This window comes from Manacus candei, unplaced genomic scaffold (genome assembly GCF_025592945.1).
Source record: "Manacus candei isolate 608988 ecotype Guabito, Panama unplaced genomic scaffold, ASM2559294v1 h1tg000002l, whole genome shotgun sequence".
Lineage (NCBI taxonomy): Eukaryota > Metazoa > Chordata > Aves > Passeriformes > Pipridae > Manacus > Manacus candei.
This window is the reverse complement of record NW_026138050.1, coordinates 15,009,866-15,025,432: the sequence shown is the minus strand read 5'-3', so window position 1 is coordinate 15,025,432 and position 15,567 is coordinate 15,009,866. Positions and strand designations below refer to the sequence as shown.

Genomic DNA, 15,567 nt, shown 5'->3' with positions numbered 1-15,567 from the left:
TGTCTGCATTTCAGCTTTCACAGGTCTTTTCATTTAAAAAAAGAATCACAGAATTGTTAACGTTGGAAAAGACCTCTAAGAATACTAAGTCCAACCCTCAGAAGAGTTTTCAGTGATTTGGTTTTCAGAGATACAACTCTAAAGCAATCATACTCTACATGTCATTTCTTTGCATCACAAATGCAGATGCTGGAAAACAAGCATCTCAATGTTTTTAAGTAACTGATTTTATTTGATCCCTCCTATTAGTTATTTCTTTCATAAAGGACTTGGGAAACTTAGAATCATAGAATGGCCTGAGTGGGAAGGGACCTTAAAGCTCATCTCTTTCCACCCCCTGTCATGGGCAGGGACACCTTCCACTAGCCCAGGTTGCTCCAAGCCCCGTCCAACCTGGCCTTGGACACTTCCAGGGATGGGGCAGCCACAGCTTCTCTGGGCAACCTGTGCCAGGGCCTCACCACCCTCACAGTGGGAAGCCATTCCCTCCTGTCCTGTCACTTGTCCCAAGTCCCTCTCCATCTTTCTTGTCAGCCCCCTTCAGGCCCTGGAAGGCCACAATCAGGTCACCCCCAAAGCCTTCTCTAAGCTGAACAATCCCAACTCTCTCAGCCTTTCCTCTCAGCAGAGCTGCTCCATCCCTCTAATCAACTTGGTGCCTCCTCTGGACTCACTCCAGCAGCTCATCCTTCTGATGTTGGTGCCCCATATCTGGAGGCAGCTCTGCAGGGGGGTCTCACCTGAGGGGGCAGAGGGGCAGAATCCCCCCCTCCCCTTCTGCCCACGCTGTGGGATCAGCCCAGGTTGGTTTTACAATTACGGCTCTGGCCACCAAGTTCTTCATATCTCAATCTACCCATAACAAGGGGAGGCAGAAAAAGCCCCTTGTTTTTCACACTGCAGAGCTCCTCGTGCTGCTGAAGGGACCAGAAGGCCCTGTACCCACCTCTCCACCACAGTCAGGGCGTCATTGAACCTGGCAGCGAACACGTCCCCGATGAAATACTCCGCCAGGCGCCCCACGGCCTGCAGCAGGGAGCTCAGGTCCCTCAGGGAGCAGTGCAGGCGCCTGCAGTCGTTCTCTGCAGTGATGTTCAGCCTGTGCCCTGAAACGACAGCACAGTTCATCAGCACAAAGGCCCAAGTGTAAATTATCACTTGTCTAATGACTACAGACTAGGCGCTGAAAATTCACATTTGTGCAAGGAAAAAACAGCCATGTAACTTTGTGACTAATACTTACAGCTCTTTGGGACAGGAAGCTACAGGAAATGCAAAGTTTATTCTAATTACATTACAATCATTCTTCTTCAATTAGCTTGGTGGCAGGTCACAGTTCAGATGGCAGCACTGTCCATGGGACTGAACAGTCCAACTGGGAAAGACAATTCCAACTGCTCTGACAACACTTCAAATTCCTCTTTAAAGGCTGATAAAGATGTTCCAAGTTCTTTCAGCCTTTTATACCTTTATTTTCTTCTATATGATATTAATACCTACAGATAACCTTTTTGGTTATCTGCTGCCATCAGAAGTGATCCCAGCCCTGGAGAAAGTGGTTATCCACATTCCCTCTGCTGGCTACAGTTCCAGTGATCCAGCAGCACATTTGGAACAGTGAATTTGCTTCTGATGTGAAACACGTTATGTATTTTCATATTTCTCAGGTACAAGAAACAATCCAATAACTAGATCTGCCAATCTTCTTGCCCACACAGTCCTCCTGCTGCTCAGGTGTGGATATCTGGGCTCAAACACTCCAGAACTTTCACTAAAAAACAAGTATGTTCTGTAACATCACCTTTCGAAGAAAATCAGATTTTCTTTCCACTCACTGTATTTAATCTCAGATTAACCTTTCAGCAACAACCTCTCAATTTTGTGCCATCAACACCAAAAACTGTGTGGACACAATCCTGTGCCAGGTTCTGTGGGATGACCCTGCTTGAGCAGGGAGGTTGGAGCAGGTGACCCACTGTGGTCCCTTCCAGCCCGACCCATTCTGGGATTCTGTGCTACAACCCAGGGCTGAATCCACACCTGCATCTGAGCTGCTGCTCCTGATCCAGCAGTGAACAGGGTGGTGCCACAGCACTAAAAGCCTACACATTGCTTATCCCAGGGCTGAAGTGATCCTAAAAGTGGAAGTATTTTTTCCAGAACTGCTCATACAACAACTGCCATTCTGCCATGTGCAGCAGCACTGAAAATGTGACAAATTCCCTTATTGGTCACACTAGAAAATTTCAATATTACTTTAAGCTACCTTAATATCCCTCATGCAGATCTTACTACTATTGCTTTCCTTATTTCTCAGGAAGGAGTTGTAGTATTTGATGTTGCACACCTGCTCTTAACACACCTGGTATCTTCATTTCAAGTACTAGAACAAGGAAAGAACCATACCAATAGAGGGAAATCACATTATTAGATTTTTGTCTGCTGTTGGAGTTTAACTACTGAGCCATTACACACCACACGTGTTCAGATCCTCAATGAAATATGGAAGAAGAAACACCAAAGGAGGTCTTGAGTGTTTCTGCAATCATCAGTCAAAGGGTGAAGAGCAGAGTGTTGCACAGTGATTATTACCTGTCCCTGAAGTGACCACGAACTGCTGGAGCCCCAGATACACTTCCAAGTTATCCTGCAGAACTGGAAACTACAAGAGACAAGAAACAAACGTGATTTTGGGGCCTGGCAAACGGTTCACACCCAACTGCTGATTACTCTGTCAGAGCAGAGCTTTCTGATTTCTCCCTAGAGCCTTCACACAGACATTAGGAGGAAGGGCAGGTTGCTGGGGCTCTGGGCTGATCCTGCAGCTTCCCAGGTCTTGGCAGCTGTCAAGAGAACAAAGATCCCCACCCTGAAGGCAATTCTCTGGGGCAGCTCTTCTCTTCCCACAAATACCAGCCATCAGCCTATCAAGATAATGGTCTGACAAGTGGGAGTAAGGGCACAGCATGTCACCACTAGGAATATACAGCTGGATGGACAACCCAGCTCAAAGAGAGCAGAGGAGTGGCAGAGTCTGTAGTGCAGTCAGTCTGTGCTGAATCCACTTCACCTGGATGTATCAGCTTCTCAGAATGAAGCTCTCAAAATACTATGCAACCAGAAAGTTGAGTTCAGTGCCTCTGACAGAGTAGAGAAAGGAAGCAGTGCAGCATTCTGCCAGCAAGTTGCAGGCTGCATCAGCTGAAACTCCATAGGGAAAACAGCCAAGGGAGCAAACAGCACAGTCCTTGTGCATCCTGCTGTGGGAACAGTGTAAGTCCAACTCCATCACTCAAGAGTGACAGCAAACATGCCAGGTCCTGGTGATACTTCAGCTGAAGAACATTTTTCAGCCCTTTCAGTCTGGCTCTATTTAATTTCTATAGCCAAAAGTCACCACATTCAAGGCAGTTGGTTTTATGGAAGTTCACTCCATCAGCAGAAGGAGTTGTAGCCCTTCCTTGCCCATCAGGGGACAGAGTAATGGCAACTTGCTGTCCACTGTTTTAATTATTTGCTACTGATGGCCTGCATCCCACAGCCCTGCAGACACTGTGAAAGCACTGTGATCTGCTTGAGAACCTCCCACATCACCCAGTACAACAAGAATGAACAATGCAGGGCTCAGGAAAGCTCTCCCTACCCAGTTTCCAACATGCTGTGCCTAATTAACAGTGGAGTGTCTTTGTATAACTGCTCAAGGGGAACTATTTAAAACCCCAGTGTTTTCCTCGTGTGAATGTGTTACTCCAAGGAAGCCACATATGCTCTCCTCCATCTGACCCATATGTTCCCTGAACACTGCCTCTGTTTGTGCCTCCTGCTGGCTCACATTGTGCCACCACCCTGCACAGCACTTTCTACTTTTGTTCACTACTTCAGAGCTTCTAAGTGCTTAGTTTCTTAAACAAAAATATCAATTAAAAAGGCACTTCAGGTCAGGAATCTTCTGCCTCTGCAGCAGCTCAGTTTTCTCTGCTTCTTGGGAACACGGTTCAGAGGCCAAGGTGTGTGGTATCCCCAGCAGAATTAATGCACTTCATCTGAGATCCCACTGCCCTTTCTCCTCCCATTCTCCTCACCCAGCAAAACTGCAGTGACTATTCTGAATTTTGGACTACATTTACAGCCTCAAGATCTCCTCCTCAAAACCTGTTGTGATGCTACAAACCCAGACAACTTTTACAACACCAAAGTTAGTGACAGCAGCACTGGCTGGAGTCTATCCATGTTTACTAGATCTACTTCCCAATTGTCCCAGGCACTCTCTTCAGCATTTATATCTACCCTTTCATTTAAACAAAGATTCCACTCCTCTTCAAACCCTGATAATGACACTCATCTGCCCAATTCACAGGCTGCCTCCAGGATAAAGGCCAAGATAAACAGCAGGGAGGGGCTGCTGCCAAATGTTTGCACTTTGAGAGATGGGACTTTCTAAAGAGCTCAGTGTCCAGAAAGCTGGACTTAGACAGGCACTGGAGTACTCTCTTCAAAACACACCAAGAAATCCAAAGAAACATTTTTTCTCCTTGCCAAGCTTTGCATCCAACCCCAAATTTCCCTATTTTTCTTGGCACTGAGGCATCTATCAAACAGCTTGCAACAAGCTCCAACAGTTGGTGCTCATTTCACACGGGACTTCTGGCCTGGATAACTACTCGGATAAGTACTTACGAGTGTGGAGAAGGCATGAGTTGGCAAGAGCTCCATGACTTTGGCCACCACTTCCAAGCTCTGGCGCAAGTACCGCTGCCACTCCGTCTGCTGCTGCGGGGAGAGACACTGAGGTAAGGACAGCACTTCCAAAGGGAACAGAGCTCTGGGGACACTGGGAGGGCTTAATGGATGCTTGGGACTAGAGAGCTCCTTGCCAGAGCCTGGCTTTTGGGGACACCCAGATACTGAAGGTACGATTCGAGACGTCTGATGGAGAGTAATTTGCCAAGCTGTGTTTTGGGCACGTGTTTCCCTGGAGTGACACGGCACAAGGTCTCACTCCCAGAGCACAGCCACTGCTCAGATGACAAACATCTGTTCTGCAGCACAACCTCTCCTTCCAGGGCTCTGGCCTCATCCATTTGGCCACCTACTCCACTTTTACATTGATCAGTGTTAAGATGATCTTTACCAATACCAGCCTAGGAGAAATAAGCTTAAACAAAAGCACCAACAATATCTACAGGTTCAAGCTTTTGTCTCAGAGGTATTTCATCATTTAATTTCCACAGCAACCAGACATGGAACCTAATGTCTCTGACAGTCAGAACATAAGGATTTGTATTTCCCTCCCCCATCAGAACCAAGTTAAAATCAAAGGTTCTATCTTAGTGTGACTTTAAACACATTTTTGTCAAAAGCATTTCAAGCTGTTTTACCCCTCAAGCCCCACACACAATGGAGAGAAGAAGCGGCCCTGTGGCTTTGTACTACAAAGTAGAAGGTCTGGGAAAGACATTTCAGGTGCTAACAGTGCAAGAGTTAATATGTGGACCTGCAGCTTAGTTGTTGTTCAGCTGTGCTCCTTACATCATCATCCAGTGTCTCGTCATCCAGCTCCTCCAGCTGTGCCTGGTTATACCTGAACTGGATCCGATTTAACACCTCTGTCAGCAACAGAACCAAGGCATCTTCGTACCTACAACCATGGAAGGACAGAGAAAGAGTTCAACAAAACCCCTCCAGCAAAAGAAATACGTATAACAGAGGACACCAGGCACCTCCTGGGATTAAGGGTATCAGGTCATTTCAGACCACAAGGAAAGAGCCTTGACAATACCTGATATCCCTCTGCCTCTGAAAGGGAAAGGAAGGACTCTTAGCAACAGAAGCAGCCCCAGAGTTCAAAACAAGAAAGCTGGGAGCAGCTTGCCAGGAATAACAACAGATGTCCATGAACAGGAGGAACCAAGAGCCTGTTGTTGCCTGAGCTGCTCCTCGGCAGCCTCTGCTCTCTGGGCACTGAGCGAGGAGCAGATGGACCAGGGCAGTTATTGCTGCCACCCCAAGGCTGTGTGTGCTGCTATCCCCCCTTCCCTACACTTTTGACAAAGGAATTCAGGCCCTTGTGCCTCCGAAACAAAGCCAGCACTTTTCCTGCTTTAGTACTGTAACACTAAAGGCACGTCACTGAAATATCCCTTCATGTCTGGGAGCCAGGAAGCTGGTACAGAGCACACGAGCCCCTCCTCCCCACTGAAAATAGCACCAAGCTGCAAAATCAGCACAGAGCCACCTGAGCATGCAGTAACTCCTGGTGCCACAACACCAACGTCTGGGATTTCAAGAGGGGTTGGTTTGATTTTTGTTTTGAAAACCCCCTTTCTCAAAGCAGCTGGGGTCTGATAAAAAAGTCCTACTCTTTCCTATGGTAAATCAGGTTGGAAAATTAGGCAAAGACTAAGAGAGATTCAGAGCATGATGCAACTGAAGTGTCAGCCCTGTCAGCTGTGTCACCACCAGGCAGCTGAAAGCTCTGTGCAAGGTGGTGTAACCCTGGATTTGGCAGCTTCTCCGGGAGTAAAAGTCGTGGTGTGTACAAAATGCAAAGTTTCTAAACCACAGAACAGGAAATTTCATCTGTGCTCCTGTGGAGTAACCACTTCCAGACTGCCCAGCTCAGCCTTCACACGGCTCAGGGAGTGCAAGGAGCTGGAGCTGTCACTAAGGGCAGGTAGCTCTGACAAACAGCACCAGCTCCAGCTACTTACAAGCATTTTTTATTTTATTTTGCAGCCTCACCTATCCCCTAGAGATGCTATTTGTTACAATTTTCTCCATAACAAGCCGTTTGATAGGAAGACAATGCGCATCACGTGGATGAAGAGGAGCAGAACACGAGGGCTGGGAGCAGCAAATTAGGAATAAATCATAAAGCTCAAACACAAACATCTACTTCTCAAGAAACTAAAACCCCACACTCCCCGTGCTGAAAGGAAGCACTGTCTGGTGTAAGGTAGTTCCACATTTCTTTGTGGTTATGATGCCATAACCAACTGCTTCTATTTGGTGTGCTCAGCTAAGCTTCCTTCTGCACTTGGTGGAACACAATATGGCACAGGCCACGGTGCTTTTAAACCTCAAAAACCTGAACAAGACAGCAGATTTTTAAAGTGACAGCTAAGAGACTTTAATCAAAAGAGAGGCCCCCATTCCAGGATCAGCATCTACAAGGAAGAGGTGTCAGCCACTGTTGTAATTAATACACACAACAGGCACTGGGGGTAGCAAGTGGAACTTTCAGCTCCCAAACACATCTATATTTCACAGGAACACATCCTCTATTTAAACAGGAATTTAAAAATCCTAATTAAATAAAATAAATTCTAATTAATTAATTAGTTGTATGAGCTGTGTGAACACTCTACTCAGTAACTCACTGAACACTCTGTAGGTGACTTACTCTGTGGTCTCTTTCTCTAATGTGTGCTAAAATGTGCTTTAAAATTTGCTAAAATGTGAACCAGTTCTATTTTAGACTATAAAGGTTCCTTCCTCTGGCTGCAAGGTTCACTCACAGTACACATAAGTGACAGTTTCTCTACCCAAACTTGCTTGGTTTCAATTCTTTTGAATGAGTGAGAAGCACTGAGGTTTACACTTATTATACTTCACCATTTTAGAAACAGAAAGGACTCAACCACAATAGTCTATTCCTCACAGCCCTAGCATGGTGATCATGAAGTCTCTTTGCTGCTGGATTTTTTTGGGAAGCAAAAGGGATCCAGAGGAGAGGCTTGGGCACTTCCTACTGTTTCTCACTCTCCACAATTCTTTTATCACAGAATCACAAAATGGCTTGAATTGGAAGGGACATTAAAGATCATCTTGTTCCATGCCCCTGCCATGGGCAGGGACACCTTCCACCAGGAGTTTATATCTCCTAATTCCAATTCTTCAGGCACTGCCTCCTCTATCCAAACCTCTCCTTTGTTTTGTTCTAAACTTTGATGATTACAGCCAGAATTTTGAATGTATTTATGCAGTTTATTCCCATTAGCTGCCCACATGTCTGGAGTTCAGTGTTTCCTTTCTTGGGATGAACTACTGAGAAAATATTCAGCCAACCCATCCCTGGAATGGCTTCATTTCTCTTCTTCCATTTGGATTTGGGCTTCTGAAACATAATTTCCAGAACATAGGACATGTGCCAGCTTGGCCACAGACCTGAGTGAACATTTCCTGTCACTAATTTTTGACAAATATCACAGCTATTTGAAATCCTTCCCTGTGAGGGTGGGGAGGCCCTGGCACAGGTTGCCCAGAGAAGCTGTGGCTGCCCCACCCCTGGAAGTGTCCAAGGCCAGGCTGGATGGGGCTTGGAGCAACCTGGGCTAGTGGAAGGTGTCCCTGCCCATGGCAGGGTGATGGAATGGGATGAGCTTTAAGGTCCCTTCCAAGCCAAACCATTCCATGATTCCATGCTGTCACACCCCAGCAGCTTCTGAGCTCTCACCTGTTGAGCACTGCTTCTTTGTCTGCCAGGCGACTTTTAATTTTGCTTGTCAAGTAGTCCAAGAAGAGTGTCCAGATGTCCAAGCAAGAAAAGTAACCTTCATGTGTAGGCTGAAAGACACCACAATTCCCAGTGAATATCATGAGGATTGATTTCATACAATGAAAATAGGAGTTAACATGTACTTCAATCCATGAGAAGATCTTTTTGCTTTATTGACACATTTCTAGGATGTCACTGGAGAGATTTAGAGCTGTCCAAAGATAACTAAGAGCTTTTGACAAGGGCAGGAACCCAGGAATTACAAGGCTGGGCTCAGAATGAACCCAGGAATTACAAGGTTGGGCTCAGAATTAACCCATTTCAGTGCCTAAAGGGGCTCCAGGAGAGCTGGAGAGGGACTTTGGACAAGGATGGACAGACAGGACAAGGGGGAATGGCTTCCCTCTGCCAGAGGGCAGGGTTAGGCGGGATACTGGGAAGAAATTCTTGGCTGTGAGGGTGGTGAGCCCCTGGCACAGGTTGCCCAGAGAAGCTGTGGCTGCCCCATCCCTGGAAGAGTCCAAGGCCACACTGGATGGGGCTTAAAGCAACTTGGGATAGTGTAAGGTGTCCCTGCCCATGGCAGAGCAATGGGATGGGTTGAACTTTAAGGTCCCTTTTAACCCAACCATTCCATGATTCTGTGATTTTATGAAGCTGTTTCCTTGTCATTATTCTTGTGTGGGGATATATGGGGCTGAGCTGCACTGTGACAGCTCCTACAGCAAGGTAACATGGACCAAAAGCAAAAGGGTTTGTTTTTTTATTTAATATTAGAAGTTACAAGAAAGTCACAGATTCAGGACAAAGAACAGCATCCCCAAACACAAAACAAGAAAGTTAGAGAGACTTTTCCAGACAGCATTGTCCATTCCAAGGACTAGAAAAAAATTAAAGCAGAAGCAAAGTTAAACTTTAGACAAGTTGTTCTTGCAGGGTAACTACATGTGACCTCTGTTTCCAGCTCAATCCAAGAGCACATGAAGCCATTTCCAAGTCCCCAGCACCACTGGGGAAGTGCCAGTAAGACAAAGTAATAACTGCTTTTAACTGGGGCAAACAAGCTGGCCCTGCTGAGCAGGACAATAGAACAGGCTGGGAAAAATGATAGTGTAGGGCTGTACCTGATGGAAGGTGTATTTGAACAGCAGTGCCAGGAATTCAACCACTGGGAACTGAGAGTAGGATTCGATCCTCCGTAGGTGGACGCTCACAAAAAGACGGAGGAAATCTGTGAACTTCTCAATGTAGCTACAAAGGAAAGAGAAAACTGAGAAAACGGGGAGGATGCCACAAGGAAAAGCAATTTCACTGAAACAGCAATAAAAGTCACTCAAAATCCTTGCACTAAGAAGAAACTTACAATTAACAGCCAGCAAAACAATTGAAATATAAAGCCCTACGACAATTACCTACAGGATGGGCAACCCTTCATTGCTTTAACACCTGAAACAGCAGAAAAGACAGTCCTGTCAAAAGCAACTTTAATATTCACATAAATATCACTGAGTTCAACCAGGCCTGCAAATAAGCACAATCTCCCCACCCTAGAGAAGTAATTTAATAGCAAAGGTGGTCTTGCTGATGGATGTAGGGTGAGATGAACTGTACCACTGAGGAATCCAGCAGGAAGTTAATGCAGGAATTAGCAATACAAGTGTTACATTTACATGAGGTGTGGGAGAGTTGGGAGCTGGAAAGGACAATTCCTTCTGCAGTGCAGCTATCCAAGACTTCCTGAGCTGAGCCCAGGCTTGTGACTGAACTGGGCTGTAGAGAAATCTTCCTCAGAAGCACGGAATTAGTCAATGGATGGACAGAGTGCACGTCCCAAAAGAAACCTGCCACCAAAACTCCAGGGAGTGCAGCAAGAGCACGACCTCAGTGAGGGCACAGAAGGTTCTAGAGGGAAAAAGGGCAAAGCCCACAATGGGGTGAGCTTTTACTGGGGAGTAAGAACACACCCTGCACAACATGAGCTTTATCAAGGTTAAAAATCATCTTCAAATCCATCCATACAGAAAAAGTTTAATACTCCATTGCAGCATCACACACACACAGTGAGATCTCCAGCAATCCAATGGTAAGTCCATCCTTCCCACTGCAAAAGTATTTCAGGCTTTTCTTTTAAACAAAAGTTGGGCTTAGCACAGTTTCAGACATGCATAAACAGCCTGGTTTTACTATACTGCCTTGCTCTTCCCTTCTGCAAACTCCTTGGGGTTTTTTTTGGGGGGGGGAATCCCCTCTCTTTCTAACAAAAACTCCCTCAAGAGACAGAGGCATTTCCAGCTAACCCAGAGCTGCAGCACTGAGGGTTGTTCTAAGCCTACAAAACCACACACCACTTTGAATATGCAAAAAAGATTCAGTTCCTTTTTTATGTGGCTCTGTCTACTTGACAAGAAATCACTGAACACACCTGATCACAGATCAAACACTTCAAAAGCAAAGCCAGTAAAAAGAAATAGAGTCCAGACTCAAACACATCCTTCATACTTTTAATTTTTATTTTCTAAACAAGCTGTGACCTAAGACCAGTGAAATTCTTCCTTGCCCTGAGCTCTGCCAGCCCTAAAGCCCCTTCTCCAACCACTGAGCCATTGCTTGGATCCTTAGTAGCCACTTCCCATATTTTGGGATCTTCAAAGCCAAACACAAACAAAGAAAAGGCAGTGTAAACTCACTCTTTTCTGGGCTAGTCTGGCAGTTCCAAAGTGCTCAGACCACACTGATCCTTTAACAGAACAAAAATAACCAGCACCATGAGTGGCAGGGAAGGAAGGGACCCAGGGCCTGCAGGTTCTGAGGACACCCATCTACTGAAGGTGGTTTCTTCAGTGCCAATTTTGTTTAGGATTTTGTTAGTCCAAGCTAAAGTGACATTTTCAGGCAGTAAGTTTAGTTTTGGACATTAAAAAAGACAAGGAGAAAAGAAAGCTCCACTCCTCCAGAAGCCAGCTAGGCTATTCCAGCTTCCAGAACATCTTAGTTCCGTCCCTATTTCAGACTTTGGCAATGAATAAACAATTCCTGACACCACCAATCCCTGGGGATAACATGTCTAAGGAGTAGAATGTAACGATACGGCAACACCATTCCTGCCAGGGCCAACCCAGCCACGGAACTTCCACTGAAACTGGCCCCAAAGGCTGCTTGAGACTTTCCACAGAAGAAAGAACACAGTTAAATATGAGATTGGGGGCTTCCAGGAAAGCTTTTCTGAAGTCCAGAAGGGAACTCCTGGATTCTGTGCATATATCTTGTACACAAAAGGTGGCACATTCCTACCCATGTCATTTCTAGGAAGTGAGTGACACTGAAGTCAGAGCAAGTTACCACAAAAATGAGCAAGCAGAATTCCCTCTTAATCCAGATTTGCCATCTCAAAGTTATTTGTGTGTCTGAAGACATGGAAAAAGATTTTTACAGAAGAAACACCCAAGTCCTCTCTGCATATGGACCCACAGCTTTGTCTAAATGTTTGTTTTTCCTTGTGTGGAAATTTATTTCCACCACCACATACCCACAGTAAGACACTCAGCACATTCACACAGTTGCAACCTCTTTGCCAATGTCAGCACCAGCCTTCCCTGGCAGCAGCACCAAATCACCACCTCTTCCACCACCCTGCCAACACAAGGGTTCAGCCACTCAGCACAACAGCGAGACAAATCTCACCCTCTCTCCTACGAGCAGGAATACTGGATATAAAAGAGTGGAGTTGTTTCAGGGAACAAAAGATGGCAGTAACTCTCTGGAAAATGAGAATATGCAGCCTTTCAAAGTGCTGCTGCTTCCCTGCTGCCTTCAGCCAAGCATGAGGACAAACTCAGTGGTGGAGCCACCGAACAGAGCTCCCCAAGCTGTATTTTGGTTTAAAAGAAGTAAAAATAAAAAAGAATCAAATATGGCCATGGCTCAATGAAGGACAGGAAACTACTACTGTTTTCTTTCAAGTCATGACTGGCAGAATATATCCCCACTTTGTGTTTGAGTTGGGCAGAGAAGGAGGGCAGACACCGACCAGGAGAGGGGACACTGCAGTGCCTTCACCTCTCTGAGCCTCTTCTGTGATGTTACAAAAGGTGCAGCTCTTGTGCCACCTCAGACCTGCAGTCAAACAGCATCAAACAGGGGGCAGGGGAGGAAGAGGACAGGAAAAAACACAAACCTGTGCCACCATGGTCCCTCAGCAAAGTCAGCCCCTCACCAAACCTTACCTGTGGGCACCTACCTCTCTGCCTGGCTCCCCTAGCACAGCACTCTGAAAAAAAGGCCATTAGACACACAAAATAATCCAGACAGTCCTTTAGAAAGCATGAGGCCCTGGCACTGGGCTGCTTGGCTGCTCTCACCTCTCATCCAGCTCCTCCAGCCGGCTCTTCACCGTGTGCGCGTTGTTCTCCTTGGTGATCTTCTGCAGGAGGTAGAAAGTCTGCTGGAACATCCGCAGCAAATACTCCTCGAACTCCATAGGCACACAGTTCTTGGACATGAGTTCGTTGATGCAGGACATGGCCAGGACCCCGAGCCGGCCCCGCTCCTGCCCCAGCACCGAGTTCTGGCTGCTGCCGTTGACCGAAGGCATCTTCCGTGCGCGGGTGTCGCAGCCGAACCGGGCGAAGTGGAAAATGGTGGTGAGGAGGGAGGGGGTGATGCTCGTGGACAGAGGGATCCAGCTGAAGAGGTGTGCCAGGCACTCCAGAGCCAGGGAACAGATATATTCACTGTCTGTATCGAGGATGGGGATTGGCTGGTTCAAGAGTTTGGCTGCACTGGGACTCTGCAACAGGCTACTCAACAGGTCACCTGGGGGAGAAACACATGGAAATCAGGGCATGGACACTCATACTGCCTGTCCCAGCTGTCACAACCAACCAGGGAATAATAAACTCTGACCAGTTTGCTGGGTTAGAAAGCCACCATTACTTTATTCAGTGCTGGGAGCAGGGGCACAGCTCCACAAAACGTGCATGGTCAGCAACCAAGCACACCAGATTATAGTCAAGAAACGTGTACATATTTCACTTCTCTTACATATTCATCCTATTCCTGAATACATGCACATATGCTAATTATCTCTGTGGACTTACTTAGATATAAGCAAGGGTCTTTTGAGGGTCTTTGGTGGTCATTTAGGAACATCCCATTTGCCAGATTTCCCTTTTATGGTTACAGATCTCCTAATGAAGATCCTTGAGACTATCTCAAGTATGAGGTCAGGTCAGGATGTACTCCTCTTATCATTCTTTGCCCTGACACACAATCCTTGTTCTCAAAACTAAGGCATCTGCTAGTACATATTAATCACTGATTTAGGGATCAAACACTATTTTGCTAAAGTTAAAAGAATTTTCCAACATCTCCCCCCCCTGCTGCATAGACTACTTTTTAAAGAAACATAACTTGTTTGGGAACACAGCTGGAAAGCAAAACCCACCAGAGTGTCTGGTTGCCCTGTGCAAGGCCAGGAGCTGGACTTTGATGATCCTTGTGGATCCCTTCCAACTCAGAACACTGCACGAGTCAGCAAGTCACAAAGACTTGGTCTGAGATGAACTGGTGATTTCTGTATTCAGGAATTAGCTTCACACAACCCTTCTGGCCTCACTGGGAAGGACACTCACACAGTATTTTGGAAAACAGCAAAGGCACGGGGCGGATTTTAAAAATCTATTATAAAATTCTCCCCCCTCACAAGGTTGAGCATCCCTGGTGTAAGCTTGGCACAAGTTCTCTGGCACATCCACGTTACATTGAACGTTGGCAGAGAGGCTTCTGCTTCCCTGTGACACTTGTGGGTGATGTAAAGGCAGATGTTCTGGTGTCAGACCAAAAAGCTCCCTCGGTGCAGCACCTTCTCCCAGTGACCAAAACCCCCAGCAGGCACAGATCACACTCCCCAGCCTCCAACCACCCTGTGACAAAGGCTTCCCAAGGAAGAGAAAATTCGGAAAAATTCGACACAGCCTCAGGATTTATCCTCCATGACTTTCTCCACTCTCCAACTGAAGCCACAGAAGTTGAATATTTGCAATATCCTGTGACAGTTCCACAGCTTCACTACAAAGCTGGTTTGTTTGGGGTATGTCAGTGCTAGTTTCATTTTCTACCTCCTGCACCCAAACAGGGAACAGAAATAACCTCTGTACTCATCTTCTACATGTCACTCTCTAGGTTCCTACTACACTTCCTCACTCTCAGTTCAACAGAACGGAGGTTCTACTTCTGCTGTTACTTACAGGGAAGCCACTCAAACCCCTCAATCATCTTCACCACCCTTCTACAAAGCTTTCATTGCCACTCTGCACCTACTGATACAGGAAGAGCAGAACTGCAGCCACTACTCGAGGTGCAGCCTTAATTCCACAGAGAACCACAGCAGGTACCTATTTTTGACTGCTACTGATCCAAATTTTCTGTGGAATGATCTGGTGTGACGCTCAGAAGTTAAACCTGCCTGCTCCAGGGTGAGCTCCCCCCTCACAGCAAGAGGGCACCATTTCCACTCACCTTTCATCTCCCTCCTCTAACCAACCCATCAGCAACCCAGACACTCCCTTAACCCCGATGGCCTTTGCTTTCTCAAAAGCTTTTAATGAGAATCCTTGTTGAAAATTCTATGGAATCCAAGGGCCACCACCAGCCAGGCTGCTCTTCCCACAGATGCTGCCCATCATCTCCAAGCTTCCACCTGCTGGAAACTCACAACTCAGGTTGTTCAACACAGTTCTCTTTCTTGAGTACAAATCTGGCATTTCCTACACTACAGAATTTGAAGTTCTCAGAAAATCTGAGTGATTCTTTCATGAAAGTGAAATGACCCAACAAAGAGCAGTACAAAAATAACAGGTATGATTTACTGAGCTGTTTCCAAAGTACCCAAGGGCCTGAGTGATGAACAGACTCCTCCCAATCTCCATTTCTCATCAAGATTGATGTTGCACATCAATAAATTCATAACTCCCTGCCATACCTTACCTTTGCTTCTTTCTCCAGAAACCAAAGGCATCACGTGGTTTTGGCTGAATGAGACAACCCTGCACTTTAATCTTTTCCCTGAAGCA

At 46.3% G+C, this 15,567-nt stretch overlaps 1 protein-coding gene across 2 annotated transcripts in view; it reads right to left on the bottom strand.

Annotated features, from left to right (window-relative positions):
- The window catches only part of XPO6 (exportin 6), a 54,531-nt gene that overhangs the window by 12,608 nt on the left and 26,356 nt on the right, over nt 1-15,567 (bottom strand). The window contains exons 7-13 of one of the 2 annotated variants that reach the window (XM_051780288.1): nt 12,856-13,309; nt 9,622-9,748; nt 8,456-8,565; nt 5,530-5,638; nt 4,678-4,770; nt 2,593-2,662; nt 947-1,106 (exon numbers count right to left, since the gene is read on the bottom strand). In XM_051780288.1, coding sequence (XP_051636248.1) covers nt 947-1,106; nt 2,593-2,662; nt 4,678-4,770; nt 5,530-5,638; nt 8,456-8,565; nt 9,622-9,748; nt 12,856-13,309 — 1,123 coding nt within the window. The remainder of the gene's footprint in view (nt 1-946; nt 1,107-2,592; nt 2,663-4,677; nt 4,771-5,529; nt 5,639-8,455; nt 8,566-9,621; nt 9,749-12,855; nt 13,310-15,567) is intronic. The other variant, XM_051780297.1, reaches the window with a different exon arrangement.